This window comes from Palaemon carinicauda, chromosome 9, assembly GCF_036898095.1.
Source record: "Palaemon carinicauda isolate YSFRI2023 chromosome 9, ASM3689809v2, whole genome shotgun sequence".
Classification (NCBI taxonomy): domain Eukaryota; kingdom Metazoa; phylum Arthropoda; class Malacostraca; order Decapoda; family Palaemonidae; genus Palaemon; species Palaemon carinicauda.
The window spans coordinates 139621640-139647763 of NC_090733.1; the positions used below are offsets into that span (position 1 = coordinate 139621640).

At 43.3% G+C, this 26124-nt stretch overlaps 1 protein-coding gene across 3 annotated transcripts in view; it reads left to right on the forward strand.

Moving 5' to 3' along the window:
* Positions 1 to 4146: 4146 nt before the first annotated feature.
* The window catches only part of LOC137647194 (valine--tRNA ligase-like), an 89452-nt gene continuing 67474 nt past the window's right edge, over positions 4147 to 26124 (forward strand). The window contains exons 1-5 of one of the 3 annotated variants that reach the window (XM_068380521.1): positions 4147 to 4245; positions 5949 to 6111; positions 7488 to 7689; positions 8602 to 8733; positions 16740 to 16854. In XM_068380521.1, the coding sequence (XP_068236622.1) occupies positions 6021 to 6111; positions 7488 to 7689; positions 8602 to 8733; positions 16740 to 16854 (540 nt within the window). In that variant the 5' untranslated portion in view covers positions 4147 to 4245; positions 5949 to 6020. Of the gene's footprint in view, positions 4246 to 5258; positions 5285 to 5948; positions 6112 to 7487; positions 7690 to 8601; positions 8734 to 16739; positions 16855 to 26124 lie in introns of those variants that run through there. The other 2 variants (XM_068380523.1, XM_068380522.1) reach the window with 2 other exon arrangements.

A 26124-nucleotide genomic window follows, 5' to 3' on the forward strand; every position in this document is an offset into this window, starting at 1 on the left:
GCCTGTGTTAAATCCATGATCAGTCTGACAATCTGCACATTCGCTAGCACGTGTTGTTTTTCTCACAGTAGACATTTGCAAACCCATCAACTCTCTCTTACATTTGCTATCTGGTAAACCAGCAATGATGCTCATTATTTTTATAGTATTTTTATTATTATTATTATTATTATTATTATTATTTATTTTGATTGCTTCCTCAGTGGCATTCATCTTATAAGAAACTTTCTCTATGGTTATTATTTTCCTTTCATCAGTACAGTATTGCAATATGCGAGTAGCTAAGTGTATTCCATCATCAGTGGAGAAACGGAAAGTCATATATTCTTAGCTGTATTTACTTCAAATAGTACAAAAGGAAATACATATATGATTGAACATTTGTAGGAAGTCCAGGAGACAGTCAAAAGGTCGCTGATCGGGTCCTTAACGGTTGTAGTAGAGTACTTCTGGTCATTGCAATGCTCCAAGCAGTTCTTCTTCCCACTGCTCATCTTCAGGCTTGGTGGTAAACTGAAGACTTGAGAGCTGTGTGGCCGCCATTTATGCAGTACCTGGTAGGAGGCCACTGATTAGTCGATGCTCTCTCCGTGATGAGTGCCAAGTCAGGTGGGCTACTTATGGGCGAGTTGCCTGGAAGAAATTCCAGGGCAATGTGAGCTGCACTCTGGTTGAGGTGCTTGCTGGAAGCACCATTTTCTCAAAGAGTCTACTGCTTCGCTTATTTGCTGTCTTTCTTTTAGTTGTCGAGATTGGTGTAAATTTCCATAGCAGGGGGTGGTAGCTTTCTGTTGGCAGTAGGATAGGAGGAACATATCTCCCGTTGTATTAGGAGGGCCTCGAAGATCCTAAGACGCCTGCCATCGGGGACACTGCCGACTACCTCGGTGTTATCTATGAACTTTCCGCTTGTGATCGCCTTTATCAATGAGTTTCTTCATAAGCAAGTCAGCTGGGTAAATTTAGGACCTCTGAACTAATGTTTTGAAGAAATCCAGCCTGACCCAACTCCGACTAGCATTAACCATTACTATATGGGAATAATGCATGAGAATCATAAAGATGAGATAGAGATTAAAAAAATCGTAAAAAATATCTCTACAATGACAGCACCGCCTTGAATGTTGTATACTATCAGTTGGTTGAAATGAGGAGCATCATTATGAAAAAAATACTGTACAGTTTGAAGAAGACGAATGTTTCCTACTGCGCTTGGATGTCCTGGCAGCTATAACGAAATGATAACGATTGGATTATCGAAGTGGCTGTTCTACTACGTGCAACAGGCAGCAGAACACCATGAAGGCCCACTATTGACTGACTGATCCAAGAGATCACAAGGGAAAATCACATAGCTGAGATAATCAGCAGTGGTCTCTAATGGCAGGCATTTAGAAGCTTCGAGGCCCTCCTGATATGGCAGGAGAAACCTACCCTGAACACTACTCGGTAAATTTTCCTTCTACCCACCTGCAAATGGAAAGCTTCCACCCACTGCTATAGAAATTCACACCAATCAAGACAACTATTAGGAAGAGAGTGATTAGCAAAACCGTGGAGCCAGCTTCAGCATAGGGTGCTCCCAGTGAGCATTTCAACTTATCAGCGCAGTTCACATCTCCCTGGAGTTTCTTCCAAGCAACTTGCCTGCCAACACCCTACCTGACTTTGTACTCATCCCGCAGCGAACATCGACATATCAGCGGCCTCCTAGAGGGTACTGTGTGCTTTCTTATGTGGTCCTGCCAAGCAGTAAAGATTCACCTTCGGAACAAGACCCACTTAGAATAATGCATAAATAGCAGCCACATAGCTCTCAGACTTCAGTTTATCACCAAGCCCGACGATGAGCGGTGGAAAGAACTGCTCGAAACGTTGCAGTGACCAGATTATGATAAAACCAATGAGTTGGCACTAATATTAGATCTATCGCAACAAAAATAAAATGATTTGCAGTACGAGTTGATACAAGATGAAGATGCGTCGTGTCTACGTGAGTGTTCGACATCGCCTTCGATGGAGCGACTTGAGATGTCCGAAAAAGGACAGCGGTTTGTGTGAAATATGTGCTATGGAATAGGTGATATTTGCAGATGATGCTAAGCTACTTGGGAATAGCGAGGAGAAGATGCAGAAACTAGCGAGAAAGGAAGAGACTGCTCGTAAGATAACAGGTTAGGGTAAACGCAAATAGGAATTTTAGGATGATGGAAAGATATGAAATTGTATATGGTTAAGTCACAGGAGTTCTTTGCCAAATACTCAAAAACAGGAGCCGGCGAGCTTTACTGCTAGCAGGGCCTGGAGACCGTGCAGTTCAATATAAGATGGCTCGAGAAAAACTCCCCAACCATTACTGCGTATCTCTTGGCTGTGACGTTTCTTTCAATGCCCAAATAGATAATAGTAAAAACTGATGGTTATAATCTTTGAAACATTACTTTTATAAAGCACCTGGATAAACATTTTTTAAAGAAACTTGTAATAAACTAATTTATTAAAAGGATGAACTACTGCAACTCCATCTACTGTAATTTACCAAAAGTGAAGCTCAAGAAATTATAAAATAGAGGAGCAAGACTAATTGATTTACACTAGCTGCCTATTAAAGCAAAAATTGATTTTAAAATATGTACAATAACCCATCAAGTTATCAGAACCGGACGTCCAAAATATCTAAGAGAATTGCAACATATTGTGCAGCCAAAAAATTGTGCTTAGACGAGAATAGTTAAAGATGGTTTCAAACTATTGGAACCTAGATATATGTCTACTGTAGGCCCCAGAGCCTTTAAATATGTGGCCCCGAGACTATACAATAAGCTCCCAGTAGACATCTGAAAGACTGAAGATATTAAGGCTTTCGAGAGGAAACTAAAGACATTCTTGCTCTCTAAATGTTTCGATAATGTGGATTTGACAAACGAGCAACAGACGGTGTGCAATGCTGAATGCCATAGAATGAACATGATGAAACGACTGTGGAGGTCTTGTAGACAGTAGGATTCCACTGCTGCGTAGGACCAGAAAAGCAGCCTTTAATGTAAAATAACTAATATGGAAGAAGAGGAGAATCGCAGAACAGGTGATGTAAGAGAGGTGGAGAGATGTGTGCAAAAGATTAGGTAATAAACTTGAAGAGTTGAATTGAACTCAGTTTGAGATGTATGGAAGAGCTTTTAATCTGAAACTTGTTTACAGCAAAGATTTTTTAACTTATAAGATTATTTTTGAATGTTAAGATTTTCTCTGATGCTGAAAAATGATAAGCACATTTTGAATGTTTTCGTATTGAAGGAAACGTAGACTATGCAAATTCAGTGTAAATGTGTTATAGGGTTGAATTTAAATACTTTACTGTAATGCAAAGTAAAGGAAAGATTTTATAGGTGTGCTTCATAAGATAAACTTGTTAATTATTAGAGACAATATTAAAAAGTAGTAAAAATGGTAAAAATGTGTAAGAATGTTACCATAGGACTAGCTGAAAGAATGTATCAGAATATTTCGAATAATTGTTTTAATTCAGTGAAAATAGTATATAGTCCTGCTGCTGAAATATTTTGATTGGATATACTATAATCAATTATAAATTACCAGCCAGAACAAAACTGTGCGCAAGACAGGGTCTTATGACGCAAGATGTGTGTGGTGTTAAATGTACTACTGAACAATCTAATGTGTATTGTAAGGCAGAAATTGAAGAAGTTTCAATACATCCAATATTAGTCAGATAAAACATTCTTGGTCAGCCTTATTATTTTTCATTATGAAATATGCCCCAATGAAAAATATATTTAGATGTATCCTAAGAAGATAGTTCATACATAAAATAAAATTAGTTTTAACTAAATTTTTTATGAAATCAGAAGTTTTATTAAGGAAAGAAATTGTTCTCAAGTTATATAAAATACAAATTTAAACTCTAGCTAAAAAAGAAAAGACAAAAATATTTGTAAATTAAAAGAGCTTGAAAATAGTTTAATTAATAACAGTTGATTTAGAATACTGTATATATATATGTAAATATATTCATATATACGTGAAAAAATCATTATATAGTATTTATGTTCTTTTACTAAACAAATATATCAAAATCTACAACAACAATATTTTCATATCGCCTCAAAGCAGAAAAGGGGAGCCGTTATAGACCTAAGAATCTACATTTACTACTAACGTCAAGAACCCTATTTTGATAAATATTTTGACGGAAAGATGAATTTATAAGAAAATAACGCTTAAGTAAGTTTAATTTTATTGATTTTTTAATTTTAAAAGAAAATATAATATACAAAGATATATTTTTCTTAGTTTGTGATAAATATAGATATATATTAACGCTAATTTACGTGTATTTACTTATCCGGCAAGAGATCTTTGAGACAATTTTCGTTATTAAATTAATTAATTTTATATTTAATTACTTATTTAGATAATTTAATAAATATATAATCGATATAATTATTCATGATGGCTCACAGATTATAATTGACCATATAATCAAGGCTCAGCTTAATGGTGTCATGTTGAACCGATTTTAATTTTGCCGTGAAAACCTCTGACACCAATGGTTAACCACACGGCTTCGTAGCTTAGGCTAATTCGACCCTAATTGGTTTGCTATCGGACAATACCTAGGTCATGTTAACTTAAGAATTGTTAGATTTTTAACTTGACAACTACCTTTAGGGTAGATAGGCCTATTTACCCAAAACGGCTCTGGGCTAGGTCTGACGGACATACTTTCCTTGTGGTTAATTTTAACTGTATACTATCATACAATATCGGAATCTATATGTTTTTAGGAGCCTTTGTATATCAGGGGCCAGTTCCTCCAGCGTTCATAAAAAATCGACTTCAACTAATTTAAACTTTTCTCCCCTAACCTAACCTACTAGCCGTGGCCTTACCTGACAGGAGGGGGCTAACGCCCCCCATGCAACCCCCTCCTTATACTGCCGTATTCTAAGTCGGCCGTCATCGTGCATACAGGTGGCCGCTATCATACGTACACCCCAAGGAATGTAAGATTTCGATATTTACAACGGCTTTAAGGGTAAATATTTACCCAAAACGGCTCTGGGTTATGTCGTATGGACGCATTTCCCTTGCGGTTAATTTTCACTTTATCCCATCATACACTGTCTAAATAAATATGTTTTTATTCATTAAGATCAAATTGAATATGTTTCAATCTTATGCAATGTAACTTAACCTCACCTTGCAGCCTGTGTCCTAACGGCGGAGAGATTTGCTCGCCCAACAGCCTGAAATAGGTTAGGTAACTACATCGTCCTAGATTATGGTCTAGGTTTACCGCAAATTATTTGTACAGAAGTACGAGTTTGACAATGGCTCTTTGAGTATGGTTTAGGCTAAGCTAAATTATGCTTGGTATGTTTTTAAGTTTAGTAGCTAAAAGATACTCAAATTAATCACACATTTGTTTGAGTTAAGCGTATGAAGTTTTAGCCTTGACCACTTGTTATAAGTCGACTCTTTTAGAATACTGTACTGTTATTATGGTAACAATAATTTTATGAGCATATATTATTGGATTATCTATTATTGTTCTATTGCAAATCTGTTGTGTGTAGATCTTCAATATTAAACACTGGAAATACCTTACAATATAGTGTACTATAGTCAATTTCTTTTAGCGAGGCAGATTTGCATCGACTCGCAGAGGTGCCCTTTTAGCTCGGAAAAGTTTCCTGATCGCTGATTGGTTGGACACAATAATTCTAACCAATCAGCGATCAGGAAACTTTTCCGAGCTAAAAGGGCACCGTTGCGAGTCGGTGCAAATATGCCTCGGTAAAAGAAATGGACTATAGTTGCTATATTTTGTGATTTAAATTTTTTTTTTTTTTTTTATCGATAGCTACAGATATATTAAACCTACTAACACTAACTTATTCTAAGAAGTTCATTATTTCTTCCAGATATTTCAATTTTAAGAAATGAATGGCGTATGATCTTCAGCCTCGACATCAGAATTAATAAACAAACAAATAATGAAGAGTTTCCAGCTCTTGTTGCCGGCAATACGCACTAGGACGACTGTCGACTTTAGATTTTCAAGATGTTACTCTTCTGTGAAGAAAGGTTGGTTCATTTGATATTCCCAACTACAATAATTTAATTATTTACATAAGCTGATTTTCTATACTCTACAGATAATTTTCTGCTGTTTTTTTACATCGCGAACTTTGTTCTGGCGAGGGATGTGTTATGATAGGCTCTGTCTGTCTGTGTTTTATGTGATTCGCATAACTCAAAAAGTATTTCACCGAATCTCATCAGAATTTTGTGGGATTATTGTCCATGATCCAGGGATAATTTTATAAGGTTTTGGGAGTGATTGTGTCAAAAGTCACAAAAAGGGTAAAAAATATTTTTGCTATATTATGGCCAAATTTTATCTGATTTGCATACATTAATTCAATTACTTAAATTGTGATATACAATGTAATATAATGATGTCATGACAAAAGGTCCAATGGCGAAGGTATGCACTCTACCGAGTGTCCATTCTAGTTTAATTAAATTCTACAATATAAGGTTAAGATGGACATAAGCTGTGATCTTCTTATAGATTTTGTAATACAGTACATCAACTTGGCAAATGATAGGTAATTGTTAAAGAGCACATACCAGAGAGCTATTTATATAAATTGGCCCGCCACCCTGTCCCCCGAGAAGTCCTGCCATAAAGCAAAAGTGGTTACTCAGCTGGGAGGTGTGAGTGAGCGGGGTAGCCAGTCCACCTCACCCCCCACCTGCTAACTAGCGGATGGGGGTAGTTATCACTCACTAAAATTATCATGGCTCGTCTTTCAGCTACGCCGAAGGTATACCCCTATAATTAGCTCTAGGTTTGTATACTAGGAAAAATACAAATTACTTACAAATCTGTTATATTACATCATTTCAGTAACTATATGTTATTTACCGGGTCTCTGGTATGTGTTCTTTAACAATTATCTATCATTTGCCAAGTTGATTTGTAGAATTGTAATATTACTGTAGTGTACTTACAAATATGTTTTTAAGTATCAGAGTCATGGTGGCCAGTGTTCCAAGGGGAGCAAGGTAGATGCTTACACGAAGTAAGCAAGTATTAAAGTTGATGGTGTGGATTTTTTAACTTCGCTCAAATTATCCATGAATGTCTCAAGAACTGAGTGTGAAAAATTCATTAGTATTGGTTAAATGGTCGTGTATTATGGGATTAAGCGAGAAACATATTTGTTATGCATGTAACAATATGCAAAAGCATTTCAAGACAACGAATTATTGTAGGTAAATGTCACTATTGTAATACTGAGAATGAGCGGCCATTTCTGGAAAGTGTTCAATGATTTGAATAATAACTTTGAAGCTTGTAAGACCCTTGGTTTATTTGTAACGGTATTTTCAGTAGATCAGGTCTTCTCGTCAGGTATAAATAGCTATTCTGACCCTTGCTCCCTCTCTTTAAGATACATCGCAGCCTATCGCGCTGGCCTACAATCCAAAAGCCGTGGAGAGTGGCTGGTACAAGTGGTGGGAAGAGAACGGGTTTTTCCGGAGGAGCGACGCGCAAGAGAAGTTCGTCATGATCTTACCACCGCCTAACATCACAGGACACCTTCATTTGGGCCACGCACTGACCTGTGCTATACAAGACGTGTTGGCAAGATGGTTAGTCTCGTTGCATTGCCTGTTGTCTTTTGTTAGTGGAATCGTGTTGTGGACTTTAACAGTAAGCAAATTGTTCTGAGTAAGTTCAAACTTCAAGAGAATTGTTTTCTCTCGAACTGGGTGAGCATAAGTCTCTCTTTATAGTATATTTTTTATAGATCTATTTCAATGTTGTTACTGTTCTTAGAAATTTTTTTTATTAATTGCTCATTACTTCTCTTGGAGTTTATTATTTTGTCCTTATTTCCTTTCTGCACTGGGCTATTTTTCCCTTATGGAGCCCTTGGGCTTATATCATCCTGCTTTTTCAACTATGGTTGTAGCTTAGCTAATATTCCCACAATGTTTAGCACAGCACAAAAAATTTGATATCTCGAAAATCTTTTTTTTAAATGATTAGAGAACTATTTAAGGAATATGCGTTACAAACAAAATACTGACATTATAAATTTGGCTCCACCTTAGCTCTTAGAAAAGAGGATCGTCAACTGTTCTTTATTAACGGCTTAGATATATTGATGTAGTCACGTTTGATGGACGCTCGTTGGTTCATCGTCTTGAGTTACATAACTCGCCCGGACCAGTGTTATAGAGTGTCTGAAATCCATAGGAGAAAACAATTTTTATTTACGTTATTCCTTAGGTTTCTTTCTTATTCTGATCCGTATAGGGACAGAGATTGAAGGTGTGAGGGTTCTCTTCTGTAATTAGAAATTACCTTTGGAGTCCATTACATTTCCAAATCACATTTATACAAGGTTATATCCATCCTGGAATCATTATCATCATAATAGTTTAAATGTCAACCATCTCACTTTTCTCCCAATCATCCAGACGCCACATCTCTCTGCTAAGACGTTATTCAAGGACATTATTCATTTATAATCCTAAAGTGTATGTCCTATCTCACAGGCACCAGATGAACGGGAGACGAGTTGTTTGGGTGCCCGGTTGCGACCACGCAGGCATCGCGACCCAAGTCGTGGTGGAGCGACACCTTTGGGCAACCAAGCAGGTTACGAGGCATCAGCTGGGCAGAGAAAGGCAAGTAGTATGGTCATTTCTGGGCTCGAACCTGTGCCGCCCAGTGAATAAGCTCCATTTAAGCACTTATTCTTAGGTAATTTACTGCTAAATATACCAGAGAAAAAATGTAAAGGAGTGCTAGGTTAACTAGCTCGCTCACCTATTGGTGTCGGTATAAAATTGGGCGTATAATCCAGAGGTCCCGCACTATTTAGATTAATCCACGACAGAGAACCCCAATAGAGGAGAGCCGTTCAACCTCACTCGGTACTACTACAATGCATCCGCTCAGAACCTAACTCCGTTTAGCACGACTTGTGCAGTAACCCGCATTTTTCTAGTGCTCTCGATTTTTGGATATTTTCTAGTGAATTATGGCTTCTTCGTCGGTTTCCCAGGAGACACCGTCTAAGTTAAGTACCAAGCTGGGTTTTACTGTGTTTTGAGCAACCTAGATCGTTTAATATTTATATTATAGGAGTTTATTCTCTTCGTTCATACCGATCTTGCTTGATTTCGCTACAGTTGGTACTCCTATTTTTGAGAGCTTTTAATTTTCACTTGCGGTGTTACTATGTGTATTATTTTTATTATCAAATATTATTTGTTATTGTGAATATTCATTATTTAGCGTTTAGAATCCTCGTGGTTCAATTTTTGGGCCGATATCATTTACGTATCGCTATGGCTGCCGACCGTGCTAAGGCGGCAATGTTATTTTAGCCATCAGGTGTGTCTTTTGTGTTTTAATTATTTATGTTGCATGCCTTGCCCAAAAATTTTCTATGTGTTTATTCATATATTTAACGCTATTATTAATTTTATAATGAATATTTGTGCCATTACTCCGTTTGATCTGTCTGGTTGGGGATCGTCAGTTGGTAGCCCTGCTGCCTCGTATCACGTGATCCTCCCCCACGCTCCCCCTCTAGTTAGGTGGGCGGCTAGGCTTCTCCCCCCTCCACTAAGGGACCGTTGCCTTCCCTCCTTTTAGAGGGGGTAGTTCAGTGTTTATGGACTTTGTCCTCCGGGTGGCCCGGCGGTTTAGTCTCTGTCTAGTCTGGTTGGCCACCGGTCAACAGAGTTGGATCCCGGTGCACCCTATTTTATATTCACTTTTCATTCTGGCTTATGTTATACGAAACCCTCCGGGTTCGATTGGCAGTTCTTAGTTACAGTTCCGCCCCCCTATTATTTTATAACATTTCCTATGATGATTATATATGACAGATCACTACCCCGGAGTCTCTAAAGGAATTGGTATTGAATATACCTTTATTTCCCGGCCCGGGGTCTACCCCACCCCGGGAAATCAGACACTATGTGTCTTAATTCCTTGTTATTGCATCCTTTTTTATGCTCCCGGCTTGACCGGAATGGATGGCTATACTTTAGTTTCAAGTTAGACTTATGTTTAGGCCCGGGACCCCCGGTCCCGCCCCTATGTAAGAATATTACAGTTAAGCTCTAACCTTGCGTTAGACCTATGTTAGGCCCGGGTCCTCCGGACCCGCCCCTATATAAAAAAAAAAAAAAAAAAAAAAAAAAAAAAAAAAAAAAAATAAAATTATTTTATTTTTTACAGTCTAATCTTGTGTTAGACCTATGTTAGGCCCGGGTCCTCCGGACCCGCCCCTACTTAAAAGAATAGTACAGTTAAGCTCTATTCTTGTGTTAGACCTATGTTAGGCCACTTAAAGAATAGTACAGTTAAGCTCTAATCTTGTGTTAGACCTATGTTAGGCCCGGGTCCTCCAGACCCGCCCCTAATTAAGAGAATTACAGTTTCTCATATACTATTCTTTTTACAGATGGTGCATTGTCTGACGCCGGCCTGTGCAGCTGTTCTGCACCAGCCTTGTGGCCACTCCGTCTGCCGATCTCACGCCCCCTGTGGGGTTCAACTGGAAGACGTTGTGGTATGGCACCCGGATAACTGTGTGATTTGCTTCGACCTCATCACTACCCTTGGATCTGACTCGGTGAGTCCCGTTGGCTATATTGCCTTCTTATTTTATTTACTATTAGTAAGATATCTATGGTCTTGAAGGACCATTGGGAGTCTCCCTTTTATAATTCCCCCTATTATTTCAGGCATCCCTGGAGCAAAAGTCCGCGGCTCGGGCCACACTGAAGGTGTGGATTGGTGGGTTTGCCCGGAATGTAAAGTCTAAGCGGCCGTACGTCCTATCTGAGGACTACTGCACCATGGTTTACCCCAACGCCAAGTCTTCAGCTGCTGTGGCTAGGCATGTGGCAGCTCCCATCATTGCCCACATTGATGCCACTATAACGGGTCTCATCGACCCAGAGCAAGATCCATCGGACGCCCCCGGAGGTCTGGAGGACAATGTTGCCTCCATGAACCTGGACGTCGAACCAATGTTGCTAGACGAGCCGGATACAGGTAGGGTGGTAAGTGAGGCAGGTGTGTCCGGCGCTGAGATTCCTATCCTCAGCCCCGCTCTTTCTTCTTCTTCTGATCGCTCTTCCTTTCTTGGATTTTCTGGGGACCGTGATTCGTCTCAACGTTCATACCCGGTTCCCCCTAAGGATAAGTCTACTTCAAGGACCTTACCCAAAGCTCGCAAGCCTCACAAGACTTCTCATGGCTCTAAACATGGTACGAACCCGTCTTCAAAGACCTCTGGTTCCTCCTCTAAGTCTCACGACCCGGGAGTTCCTTCCGCCCCTCCTGCTGCTAGCCCGGGCCTTTCCGAATCAGCTATGCTTCGCATCGTGTCGGAGATGCAGGCAAAGTTGGTTTCGGAGATGCAGTCGAGGATGGACACGATGTTCTCTAACTTCGGTCAGAGAATTGGGGCTTTAGAGCAAGGAGCTCCGGAGAGAGTCCAAAGCTCTCTCATACCGGATGCCTCTAAGCTCCCGCCGTTTGCCAAGAACAACCCCTGGCGGATGGCTCTTCATTCCCCGTTCTCAGACGGAATGTTGACTCTGGAGGGCCTTGGCACTCGTCCTCTAGAGGACTTTGAATTCTTTCCTCCGGGTCTGGCATTTCCATTTCATGGTTATGCCAGACTTACCGAGGAAGCTTTAGTCCGATTAGACAAGGTCCCCAAAGAGACGGTCATCTTCCCGAAGGAGCAAGCCCAATCTGTTTGGGCCAGATTTTTGAATGACATCGGCTGCACTAACACCATGCTGACGCCTCATAAAAGCTCCTTTACGATGTTCTTAATGGACAAGACCACCTTGACTCCATGCGTCAATAAGGTGGCAGAGCTTGCCTTTCAATATGCTCTGGAGGAGAAGCCCTTGCCTCCCATCCGAGAGGTGGATCCAATCTCCCTCCTTCTTCCCTCAGGTATTGAGTGTTGGGACAACGTCCATACCACCTTTACCTCCGGCAAGCTTGCAGCAGACTGTGCCTCAGTCTTGTTTAGTGAGAAGCTTCCCCGTCTCCCGGAATCTCTCATTAAACAGGAATATGATTCCCGCCTACGTGTGGGCCGTACTCTAAACCTGGCCACATCCACGGAGTCGATAGCCTTGACTTACGATACGGAGAGTATTTTTAAGTCTCTCAACAAGGCTACGTTACAGTCGTTATATTATGACTTGTATGACTTTGCTACTGCTAAACGCAGATGTCGCAAGCATGTTCTAGCTGAGGCGACGATTAGGCATGAACCTAATAAACTCATCCGGTCCTCCTGTTGGGGTTCAAATCTCTTCCCCGAGGATCTCGTAGAGGAAGTCTTGGCGGAGGCCACTAGGGTTAATCAGAGCCTTAAAGCCCGTTGGGGTTTGACCCCTAAACGCAAGTATGACCCCGCAAATTATCAAGCCCGGGGTAGGAAGAAGCTTAGACCATATACCTCCACCCAGTTCAGGCAACAACAGAGTGCTTCATCCAACTTCCGGCTGCCTCTTCCTCCATCTTCTGTTGCCCCTGCACAGCCCTCCACCTCTCGGGCTCCTTCGGATGACTATGTCACCGTTCTGCTACCTAAGAGCCAGCTTTCTGGTGCCTCCGCCACTTCCCCTGCCTTTAACCAGTCCTACGAGGCTCATAGCTCTTCCCAGAGTTATGGTAGAGGTAGAGGCTACCACCGTGGCTCTAACCAGAACAAAGGCAGGGGAAGAGCCTTTCGCAGAGGAAAGAACTTCCGAGGCGGACGTGGAGGCAACTCCTCAAACCAATACTGAGGTGCAGCAGGTAGGGGGGAGGCTCTATGCCTTCCGCAACAAATGGAGGTTCAGTCCCTGGGCGTTCAGTATCATCTCCAAGGGACTAGGGTGGAGTTGGATTCAAGGACCTCCTCCTCCGAACAAATTTCGTCAACATTCCACTCCGGACCTGGTCGAATTTGTCCAGGATCTTTTACAAAAGAATGCCATACAAGAAACGAAACATCTGAAGTTTCAAGGTCGGCTGTTCAGTGTCCCGAAGAAGGATTCAGACAAGAGAAGAGTGATTCTAGATCTATCCCTTCTCAACTTGTCCATTCAATGCGACAAGTTTCGAATGCTTACCGTCTCGCAGGTATGGACCTTACTTCCCCGTGGGGCCGTCACCACCTCTATCGATCTTACAGACGCCTACTATCACGTCCCGATAGCGAGACACTTCCGTCCGTACCTAGGCTTTCGCTTAGGGGACAAAAGTTACTCCTTCAAGGTGATGCCTTTCGGGTTCAACATTGCCCCAAGGATCTTCACAAAGCTAGCAGAAGTCGCTGTTCAGGAACTCAGGAATCAAGGGATTCAAGTAGTAGCCTATCTGGACGACTGGCTCATTTGGTCAGACACCTCCCAAAATTGCCTAAAAGCCACTCACAAAGTCATCCATTATCTTCAATCTCTAGGCTTCCAGGTCAACTTCAAGAAGTCCCGTCTTCTTCCAAAATCGAAGTTCCAATGGCTCGGCCTGCAATGGGATCTTATATATCATACTCTGTGTCTTCCCAGACCCAAGAGGTTAGAGATTGCAAGGAACACCAAACGCTTTCTCAAAGACAAAGTAAGTTCCAGACGGCTTCAAGAGAAGATTCTGGGGTCCCTTCAGTTTGCCTCAGTGACGGATCTTCTTCTGAAGGCAAAATTGAAAGATATCAATCGTGTCTGGCGTTCGAGGGCGAACCGGAAGCTCCGGGACAGGAAAGTCCGCCTTCCTCCCATTCTACGGGAAAGACTTCTTCCTTGGACAAGAGCAAACAGTCTGTCAAAGTCAGTTCCCCTTCGATTTCCGCCCCCGGAATTAATCATTCACACAGACGCATCCCTATCAGGTTGGGGCGGCTATTCTCAGCTCAAGAAAGTTCAAGGTCTTTGGACTCCCTTGTTCCGCCATTTTCACATCAATGTGCTAGAGGCCATGGCAGTTCTTCTAACCCTGAAACGTCTCGCTCTTCCCAAGAAACAACACCTTCGTCTGGTCCTCGACAGCGAAGTGGTGGTCCGCTGCCTCAACAGAGGCGGGTCAAAGTCAGGGCCTCTGAACCATGTTCTAGTAGCCATATTCTCCCTAGCAGCCTCGAACCGTTGGCATCTTTCAGCTGTCCACCTGGCGGGAGTCCGGAATGTAGTGGCAGACGCCCTGTCCCGGACCTCCCCTCTAGAATCGGAATGGTCACTCGATCTAAAGTCATTTCGGTGGATTCTCTCTCAGGTTCCCGGCCTCCAAGTGGACCTCTTCCCCACGGAATCCAACCACAAATTGAGAGTATATGTGGCTCCCAATCTAGACCCTCAGGCTTACGCCACAGACGCCATGTCACAGAATTGGGACAACTGGGAAAAGATTTATCTCTTTCCCCCGGTGAATCTTTTGCTGAAAGTTCTAGACAAACTGAGATCCTTCAAGGGACAAGTAGCCTTGGTCGCACCCAACTGGCCCAAGAGCAACTGGTATCCTCTCCTGCGGGAGTTGAGACTATACCCTCACCCGATACCCAATCCGGTTCTGTCTCAGATAGTACAAACACGCGTTGTGTACGCTTTCTCAAACATTCAGAGCGCCCTAACTTTATGGACTTTATGAAGTTTGCGGCTATGCATGGTGCCAATATTGATCCTCAAAACACCTTGTTCCTAGAATCAGATAAACGGGATTCCACCATCCGTCAGTATGACTCTGCAGTTAAAATGTTGGCAAAATTTTTAATAGACTCAGACGTGAACTGTATGAACTTGAACCTTACAGTCACTTTCTTTAGATCTTTATTAGAATCAGGTCTGGCAGCCAATACTATCACCACTATTAAATCGGCTCTGAAAAAGATCTTCCTAGTGGGTTTTAACATAGACTTAACCGACTCTTTGTTAGCTTCAATTCCGAAAGCTTGTGCCAGACTGAAACCGGTTACTCGTCCTACCCCGGTGACCTGGTTCCTTAATGACGTACTCAAATTGGCTTCTGATACCATTAACAGTTCTTGTGATTACATGCCCCTTCTCAGGAAAACACTTTTCCTAGTGAGCTTGGCTTCCGGGGCAAGAATTTCTGAATTGGCAGCCTTGTCGAGAGACCCGGGTCATATTGACTTTCTGCCTTCAGGAGAGGTCCTTCTTTCTCCTAACAAATTCTTTTTGGCTAAGAATGAAGACCCTCAAAACAGATGGACCTCCTGGAAAATTGTTCCCCTCACGCAAGATCCGTCGCTGTGCCCTATCACTACTCTTAGGTCTTATCTATCCCGGACCTCCTCTAACTCCTCGGGGCCTCTATTCGTTAGAGAACAAGGCGGTACCATTACTATTAAAGGGATCAGGCAACAAATTTTGTATTTTATTAAACAAGCTAACCCTGACTCTTTTCCTCTTGCACATGATATCAGGGCGGTTGCCACCTCGGTGAACTTCTTTCACCACATGAATTTTACAGACCTTTCCAGGTATACAGGGTGGAAATCACCGTCAGTGTTCAAGAAACACTACCTTAAACATTTGGAAGCCCTAAAATTTTCTACAGTAGCCGCAGGGAGCGTAGTTACTCCCGAGTAACTCACAGGTTAATGCCTTGACTCTTTATCTCTCCCTCTTACCTGCCTCATTTATACCCTATTGTATTCGTTGGTCTCGCACCTGAATACTGTTATTATATTTGTAAATTTTATGCTCCTGAGTATCTGTATATATTATCACTCACGGCATTATTATACCTACCTTATTGGATTTATGTTCATATTTAAGATACCCTTATAATTGTTTTTTGGTACTCATCTCTGATTAAAGCATCCTGTATTTCTCTTACGCTTATGTTTTTTCCTTTATTTTGCAAGTTTGGTGACATTTTTCTCTTGTATAGATTCACTGGGCGGCACAGGTTCGAGCCCAGAAAAGGGATTTTGACGTAGGAAAAATCTATTTCTGGGCGAAGGACCTGTGCCGCCCAGTGAACCCTCCCAGCTCCTCTCCCTTGGAGTCCCCAAACTTTGGGTGCTAAGGAGTTGGGTTCTGAGCGGATGCATTGTAGTAGTACCGAGTGAGGTTGAACGGCTCTCCTCTATTGGGGTTCTCTGTCGTGGATTAATCTAAATAGTGCGGGACCTCTGGATTATACGCCCAATTTTATACCGACACCAATAGGTGAGCGAGCTAGTTAACCTAGCACTCCTTTACATTTTTTCTCTGGTATATTTAGCAGTAAATTACCTAAGAATAAGTGCTTAAATGGAGCTTATTCACTGGGCGGCACAGGTTCGAGCCCAGAAATAGATTTTTCCTACGTCAAAATCCCTTTTATCCTTTGGTTTAATGTCCTGGATTCTATGACTTTATCAGTGTGTCTATATTTTAACTCATGTACCAAGTATTCATCTGTTATAATTGTTATTCTAATTAATCATTTAAGGTAAATAATAGTAATTATGTTAAACTAAAGTCTTCTCTCGTGTGAAGGATGTAGATGATCATTTGGCATCCTTTTGCCCGAGTCGGCTTTCCTGCCGCTCTTCCGACACTCGGCATCACTTGTATGACAAACGTGCTGTGTAATGTGAGGCAAGAAAGAGGGGTATTTGAAGCCCATCTTTGGATAAGAGTATTCTATTTAATTGCAGATTCATCGACGAGATCCTAGAGTGGAAGGAACAGAAGGGGACGACAATCTACGACCAGATGAAACGCCTGGGGGTGTCGCTCGACTGGGATCGGGCCATCTACACGATGGACGAGGTGATCAATGAAAACGGTTTTTGGAATGTTGTAGATTGTTTGTTTGATACAATAAGTTTGAAGGAATTAACTGCGTACAGTTGCATTACTGTTCTTCTGAGTAGCAAAGTTAAGCCTGACGAGTTAGCGGGGGAAGAGACCGACGTAGAGTGTCAAAGGCTTTAAATTAGATCTTGTTGTTTAGGTTTAATGGTCTCTCATGAATGTCAGAGGCGAAGGATAGTGAAAATGCCCTAGAGACTGACTATATATACATATGATCAGCACCCATTCCCTTCTCTACCCAAGCTTGGACCAAAGAAGGCCAGGCAATGGCTGCTGATGACATCAGGTAAATCTATTGGCTCCCCCAAGCACCATATCCTTTGCTCGCAAGGATGGTGAGGTTGCTGACACTATAAGAAATTATCAAGATTGAGCGGGACTTGAACCCCAGTACGGAAGGTTGCCAGGCAAGGACAGCTTTAGCCCAGAACTAGATTTTCATCAAACTGGCTGGATAATGTCATCCTGCTTAAGTGATAATTATGATAATTTCTTTGGTCAATAGACCATCATTCGAGTCGAGTCTAGTTAACGTTTGTGGTTCAAATTGCCTTACTGCTTAAATAGACATTTTGAATATAAAACTTACCCGCTGGTTATATAAAAGAGCTGAAGTCCCTGACGCCAGGGCAGAAAATTCAAATCTCGCGCTATCGAAGATACGCCAGGTGTACCAACCGCACCCTAGCGGTAGAACAGGTGGAACCACACACCATCTCCAGTTCTTCTCTCTGCCGCCATAGCTGGCTGACATATAGAAGTTCGCTCTCGTGTTTTACTCTCTTGGGAAGTTGTTTGGTGATGTACAACATTCTTTTTTGAGTTTAAGCTATCGTTGATTATTTTCCCTTGGTTCTGATCTTGAAATCTTTTTGTTTGAGATTTTCTTTATTGTTTTTTCCCTTACTTTTTGCTTGTCGGTCTCTCACGTTAGCATTCAAAATGGCCGACTCCTCCCCTGCTCAGCGTAGGTGTGTTAGTGAGGGTTGTCGTACTCGACTTCCTAAAGGATCTATTGATCCTCATACTATTTGTGTGAAATGTAGGGGTAAATTTTGTTCATTAGATGATAGGTGTAATGAGTGTCTTTCCTTAACTGATGATGATTTTGTTACTTTCGATCGTTATGTTAGGAGACTAGAGAGAGATAGAGTTAGGCGTAGTTCTTCCCGATCTGTGGATAGAGCCTTACCTAATTTACCTGTTCCTAATCCTATTCCTTCCCCTGTGGTGGTAGATCAGGTACCTACTATGAAAGACATGTTTACTGCTATTTTGTCTCTTGGTGAGAAAGTTGAGTCCTTAGCAGCCGATAGAAATACAATCTTTTCCGAGTTAAAGGTATTGAAAAACTGTGAGCCTATCGGAACTGTGGAAAGTGTTTCAGTGTCTGATGTGGTACCGAAAAATCGTGACTCTCTCGGTGTTGTGACAAGTGTTGCTAATGTGTTTAGTGTTGCGGAGGGTGCGTCGGCACGATCTTGTCGTTCACCTAGCCTAAGACCTCTTTCGAGCTCTCGAACCCATGGGAGAAGTAATGTCGAACGGCTTAAGGGAACGAGAAGCATCATCAATCGTGCAGACGTCCCCTCGAACGTTCCTGTTGCCGTAGCTCAGGTCGTTCACCCTCATCGTAGGAAAGGTGAGGTTCATGCGTTATCCCCGTCTTCCGATGAAGGGTCGGGGAGTGAGATCTGGCGTCGCGCGTCAAGACCGCTTAAACGGACGCATGATGTTTCACAGCGTCGGGAATCGCCTGTGCGTCCAGGATGTAGTTCGTGGGGTTCACCGGAACGTTTCCGTTCTCCCATCGCTTGCACTCCGGCCAAACGTACAGATCACCGTGTTCGTGTGGATATGATTCCTTCCGATTCGGACCTTGTTACTATTCATGCACCCCCTCTTCCATCGGATTGGCTTTCTTCCCCCGAAATGCGTGGTGACGTTGGTGCGAATCTTCCTTCTAGGAGTTCTGTTGATCCGAAATGGTCTGCGCTTGTGTCTATGAAGGAACAACTCTCGTCGTTGATGGATTCTTATCAACCAGGTGTTGGCGTTATGTCTGGGCGTTCGATGTCAGACCAGTTATCGCACAGGCGTTCGATGGTCTCTGGTCTTGACGAGTTATCGCTTAGGCGGTCTCCCAGTCATAGTGTTCAACGCCAGGTTGATTTTAATGAGTCGCGTCAGAGAGTTTTGGTTGACCAGTTTTCGTATTCTGGTCGCGGGGAAGAACATCGGCGTCGACAAGTGGACGAGACGCGTCAACGATTTGAAGTACAGTAGTGGATCGTCCGCGTCAACAACTTTTGGACGCTTCGCGTCAAAACATTGATTCGCAGCGTCGACATCCTGACTACTTTGATCGTTCGCGTCAACAGTCTTCGGACTTTACGCGACCTCTCGGCGATCTTCGACAGTTACCTTCTGATTTCAAGCGTTCTTCTGTTCATCAGCAGTCGGATTCGAAGCGGTCTAGGCAGTTGTTGGTTGAGGAAGATCGTCTACCCGTCCGTGTTTCGCATCAATCTACTTCTACTTCTCCCCATCAGGTTGACGCAGATGTTGGCCTTGACAGGCAGTCCCATCCAGACGTTGTTCCTGCGGTTCAGGCTGCGGCTGTTGCTGCACTGCCAGAAGACGAGCCTGAGGAAAAGTCGGATGAGGATGATCCTATTGAGGAAGTCTCTGAGAATGAGGAGGAGAAGCATTATCAGCATGCTGTGGATCTTCGCAAGTTTATGCTTATTCTGACTGGAATTTTCCCGGATCAATTTACCCCTGTGGCCCCTCGTTCTCCGCCTTCTGAATTCATCTTAGGTAAAGCTACCAAGGTTCCAGTTTATACCAAGATGGTTCTTTCTCGATCCTCTAAGCGGGCCTTGAAATTAATGGGTTCTTGGTTGGACTCCAAGAAATCTTTTGGCAAGACGGCCTTTGCCTTTCCTCCCGCTAGGTTAGCCTCTAAATCTAGTGTGTGGTACGAGACTGGTGAAGTGTTGGGCTTGAGTTTTCCTTCGTCTGCCCAAGGGGATTTTTCAAGTTTGGTAGATGCTTCTCGTCGTCTTGCCTTAAGGAAGACGAAGATTTGGTGGTCCATTCCAGAGTTTGACCATTTGCTTAAAGGTCTGTTCAGGGCCTTCGAAGTTTTTAATTTCTTGGACTGGGCTTTGGGGGCTTTGAGTAAGAGGGTCTCTGATATGACGGAAACGGACACTAGTGGTTTGGTTCATTTGATGTCCTGCTTGGACAAAGGTGTGAGGGATGGCTCCAACGAACTTGCTGCCTTGTTTACAGCTGGAATTCTCAAGAAAAGGGCCACGATGTGCTCTTTTCTCTCTGCAGGAGTGTCTCCCTACCAGAAAACGGGCCTTCTTTTCGCACCTTTGTCTAATACCTTATTTCCGCAAGAATTGGTAGGCGAGGTGGCTACTGCCCTCACGCAGAAGGCCACACATGACTTAGTTACTCATTCGACTAGGAAAGTTTTGCCTCCGTCATTCTCCTCTCGTAAACCTAAGGAATCTTCTTCTGGGTTTCGACCTCAGTCCTTTCGTGGGAAGTCCTCTGGAAGAGGCTCTTTTAAACCAGAAGGAAGGAAGCCTAGAGGCAGAGGGGGCAAGTCCGGCCGAGGTAAAGTCTGACTGCCCTTTCCTTCAGACAGCAGTGGGTGCCAGGTTGACTCACTTCTGGGAGGCTTGGGAGAGGAATGGAGCGGACCCCTGGTCCGTCCAAGTGTTAAAGGAGGGCTACAAGATCCCCTTCCTGGCCAATCCTCCTTTAGTCACAGATCCAGTGGATCTTTCGCCCAAATACAGAGAGGGTCCCAAGAAGCAAGCCATGCTTCTGCAGACGTCTCTTTTATTAGAGAAGCAAGCAATAGAGGAAGTGCAGGATGTTACGCCTCCGGGGTTTTACAACCGCCTTTTTCTAGTACCCAAGAGTTCCGGGGGGTGGAGACCGGTTCTGGACGTAAGTGTGCTAAATGGTTACGTCCAGAACTCGACGTTCATTAACCCTTTAAGGTCCACCCTAGGTTTTATGGGAAACTTTAAAAATTCCTTTTAGTATGTTGTAGTATTAGAAAATACAAGACCTTTTTATTCTTGTGTACTTTTAAAAAATTTTCCAAATTACCGAAATAATTGCATGCAATGAAGTATCCCATTTGGGTACATTGGGCGAGTTTACGCGGACCACGCTCATCCCATATGGGATCTATTGGACCATAACGGCACAGATTTTGAAGTTTCGCCCAACAGTTTTTTTATAGTTCTAATGTATAACAGAAAGTTTTTTATAGTGCCAATGTATAACAGAAACACATATATGGCTTAACAATTTAATTAAATAAGAAATACGTTATAAATACAAGAAAATACAATATTCAATAAATACAAAAATACTATAAAAATACAAAAATACTCTGAAAATGCAAAAAATATAATAAACCTTACTCATCATTGATAAAATAGAAACATTATAAAACTTACTTTAAAATCTATTGAAAAAGAGCAAAAACAAAAATTACTTGGAAATCTTATGAAACAAAGCAAAACAATTACGATTTTCAGTGAGGCAAAGGGCCACCTTGCACTCCTCACACATCCAGCGAGACCTGTGGATGTGGCCTGCAGTTGAACAGAACTTGCAGGTCTGCCTCATGGTGACATGCTTTGGCATGTGTAGGGCAGTGGCATCCTGGCGTGACTCTATACTTGGCAAAACTGCCCGTTGGCCCCTTTTGGGCAAAGGGACATCCCTGGTGCCAAGAGAATTTCTAGTAATCCTGAAGTTTGATGTCTTGAAACTTCTCAGCCAATTGGAGATATCCAGTCGGAAGTCCTTGAGGGGCTTTGGGTTCGTCTGCAAAGCCAAGCAATCCCTCTTGTACAGAATCCAAGCGTTGCAGATGATCAGGTCCAGGAGGTAAGCAAAGAGCCTCATGTAGTACCTCTTTGCTCTGAAGGGGGTCTTGTAGAGGTGTGTCAACATGTCACTTTTGTCGATGCCACCCATGCGGTTGTTGTACATCTGGATGGCAGATGGACAAGGAATGGGAACCTTCTTCTTCTGTGCCCTGTCGTACCGCTCCACTGTTCCCATGGGGTTGACACCGACATCAGTGGACAAGATTGTCACGACGCTGTTGTCCTTCCATCTTGCAACGAGGATGCCATCAGAAGAGACGTAGTCCAGTGTGCCCCTTTGCGTCGTCTTCTTGCTCATCTCCTTCACAGACTTCAGGGGAGGATGTCCAACTCGGTTTTCCCTGGCAGTTCCCACATACCGGCATCCATACTTCGATCTCAGGTACTTAGCCAACCCTATACTGGTGAAGTAGTTGTCTGCATACACTGCTGCGTGACTTGGGTCCTTGATGGTCTTAACAAGGGAGACAACAAACTTGGAAGTGACAGACATGGCATTCTCCTCTTCAGACAGCTGAGTAGGGTGGCTCACAAAGGTTGTCTCCCCTTGGTACATAAGAATATCATGCACAAATCCATCCACGCTGGAGCGGCAGAACAACTTGTAGCCCCACTTGTCAGGCTTCTTGGCTACATACTGGTGAAGGTTACCAGCCCTTGTGCCCTTGTATTCAACCATCACTTCATCAATGGAATGGATAGGAGTCTCGGGAACTTTCAGGAACTCTCTGGTGACCTTGCTGAAGGGGACTCTCACCTTGAAGAACCGATCTTGGGAGCCTGCTGCCTGGTCATTGTCGTTGAAGTGAAGTGATGATCGAATGGCCTTGAAGCGGTTCCTGGACATGAAGTCTGCAACCTGAGGAATCCTGGTCTTCACGGCCCAGAAATCGACGATGCTAGGGAGAGGAACCAGGCCCATGTATATGATGAGGCCAAGGAAAACCATGACATCCTCTTCTGATATGTGGAAGTTACTGCCTACATCCTTCTGTCTTGAGTACAGGTTGCACTGGAAAACGATGTGATCCCTCAATTCAGCTGTGAAGAACTGAGAGAAATACTCATAAGGTTCCCTCAAGAAGTCCGGCTGTGGATGAATGAAGTCGGGCAGGGGTTGGATGTCAATGTCGTCCTTCTTCCATTCACCAACACGAGGCCTCTTAGGGTTAACCTCACCTTCACCTTCCTCTTCCACAGGCATCTCCTGAGGGACAACAACATTGACCCTGCGACCTGAAACAAGAATAAATAAGTGAAACAGTAAATGAATCGTGTGTGCTGGTGTGTGTGCATGCATGTGTGTGCATGTGTATGTCAGTGAGTATGCATGTGTGTGCATGTGTATGTCAGTGAGTATGAATGTGTGTGCATGTGTATGTCAGTGAGTATGCATGTGTGTGCTTGTGTATGTCAGTGAGTATGCATGTGTGTGCATGTGTATGTCTGTGAGTAGGCATGTGTGTGCATGTGTATGTCAGTGAGTATGAATGTGTGTGCATGTGTATGTCAGTGAGTATGAATGTGTGTGCATGTGTATGTCAGTGAGTATGCATGTGTGTGGTTGTGTATGTCAGTGAGTATGCATGTGTGTGCTTGTGTATGTCAGTGAGTATGCATGTGTGTGCATGTGTATGTCAGTGAGTATGAATGTGTGTGCATGTGTATGTCAGTGAGTATGCATGTGTGTGCATGTGTATGTCAGTGAGTATGAATGTGTGTGCATGTGTATGTCAGTGAGTATGCATGTGTGTGCATGTGTATGTCAGTGAGTATGCATGTGTGTGCATGTGTATGTCAGTGAGTATGAATGTGTGTGCATGTGTATGTCAGTGAGTATGCATGTGTGTGCATGTGTATGTCAGTGAGTATGAATGTGTGTGCATGTGTATGTCAGTGAGTATGCATGTGTGTGCATGTGTATGTCAGTGAGTATGCAAGTACACAAATAAGTTTAAAAAATACTTATTGTTTACAAAAATTTAAAGAGCAACACAATGAAAACAAATTTAAAGAGCAACTATTGTAACAACTAGGCTTTTAAATTTTTTTTTTAAACAAATCTCTCTCTCTCTCTCTCTCTCTCTCTCTCTCTCTCTCTCTCTCTCTCTCTATCTCCATCTCTCTCTCTCTCTCTCTCTCTCTCTCTCTCTCTCTCTCTCTCTCTCTCTCTCTCTCTCTCTCTCTCTCTCTCATACTAACCTCTAGCGTTGGGAGGGTCAAAAGCATCCTCCAGAGTAAGGCCTTCGTCGTCAGGAACGTACGAAGGGTCGTCGTCATCACTGTCGACATCCAAAGGGCTCACGTCGACATCACTTCCTTCAGCATCGTCAGGGGCAACCCATGGTGTACGTTCCTGAGTCTCCAATGCAGCGTTGCGATGCCCATAAAACGTATGGCCACGAAACTGCAAAAAAAAAAAAAAATTAAAATCATGTAATGAAAAAAATGTAACTGCCTAACAAAAAAGTAATTTAATCCCTTGTAAGGTAATATTTTGAATGCACATGAGCCTAACATATCTAAATCATCACTATTATTTCTACAAATATGGTCAAAACTATTCACAAATGTCTCAGACAATCACTAAAATAAATTGCAAAAACGATGTGCGTTGTAACCTAGTGCGCGGTAGAACCGTTACGGTCCAATAGATCCCATATTGGATGAGCGTGGTCCGCCTAAACTCGACCGAGGTAGCCCATGCGGGATCTATACTTTTTCCGATAGTCACTATGACACGTCAGTAACACTACAGCCATTGAAACCCACATCAAAAGGTAAACATATCACTTGGCTTCACTATCCTACAGTCACTGTGTACTTACCATGATTACGAAGGTGGGGGGGGGGGGGAAACGTGGACGTTACTGCGACGCGTCTTGACACTTTTGCGGCTGGAGCACAAGTGAGGTGTCTTTGGAAGGAGCTACAGACTTGGCGAGAAGGGCAGGCGGCTTCTGATTGGCTGATTCGAAGAGCAGAGGCGTGTCTCTATGAGTTGCCAAAGCGTCAATTTCAGACAGGCATAAACATGTTCACCACGACTACCCAAAAGTAGCTGTTTTAAAGATCCCGTTTGGGCTATTTGGTCCTTAAAGGGTTAAGGAGACTCAGAAAACAGTTCTGGCAGCTGTGAGGAAGGACGATTGGATGGTCTCTTTAGATCTTCAGGATGCCTATTTCCACCTTCCGATTCATCCCAGCTGCAGACGTTATCTGAGGTTCATGGACGGAAACAAGGTCTTCCAGTTCAGGGCTCTTTGTTTCGGACTCTGCACGGCTCCTCTATTGTTTACCAAGATCATGCTGAATGTGGCAAGCATGCTGCATTCGAGGGGAATCAGGGCCTCTCTGTATCTGGACGATTGGCTGATAAGAGCCTCCTCAGCCGATTGTTGTTTGAAGGACCTCAAGATGACTTTGGATCTCTCCAGAGAACTGGGTCTCCTGGTGAGCCCGGAAAAATCACAACTGATTCCATCCCAGGAGATTCTTTATTTGGGGATGGAGATTCACAGTCAGAGTTTTCGGGCTTTTCCGTCGTCGGTGAGAATCCAAGCAGCCCTCCTAAAAGTCCAAACGTTCCTGAAGAGAGATCTTTGCTCCGTCAGAGATTGGATGAGCCTTCTGGGGACTCTCTCGTCGTTAGAGAAGTTCGTGACCCTGGGGAGGTTGCACTTGCGTCCTCTTCAGTTTCATCTCAACCGCCATTGGAAGAAAGGGGACAGCCTCGACAGGGATTGCATTCCCATCTCGGCTTCCATCAAGTCTCATCTTCAATGGTGGGACAACGAGCCCAGACTGAAAGAAGGCTTGTCTTTACTTCAGAGGAACCCAGACCTCGTGTTGTGTTCCGACGCCTCCAATTCGGGGTGGGGAGCCACTCTAGAGAAGCAGGAGCTTTCGGGGACTTGGACGGTGGAGCAAACCTCTCTCCACATCAATCAAAAGGAGCTTTTAGCTATTCATCTGGCTCTCATCGGCTTCGAAAAGCAGATCAGGGGCAAGGTGGTCCAAGTTAATGCGGACAGCACGACAGCTCTGGCCTATATTGTGAAGCAAGGCGGGACCCACTCTTGGCCTCTGTACGAGATTGCAAGACTGCTTCTCGTCTGGGCGGAGGAAAGGAAGGTGACTCTTTTGACGCGGTTCATCCAGGGGGTCAACAATGTGAGCGCAGACAGACTCAGCAGGAAAGGTCAGGTTCTCTCCACAGAATGGATTCTGCACCCGGACATCTGCAAGAGTCTGTGGCGGTTATGGGGTCGACCTCTCGTGGATCTCTTTGCCA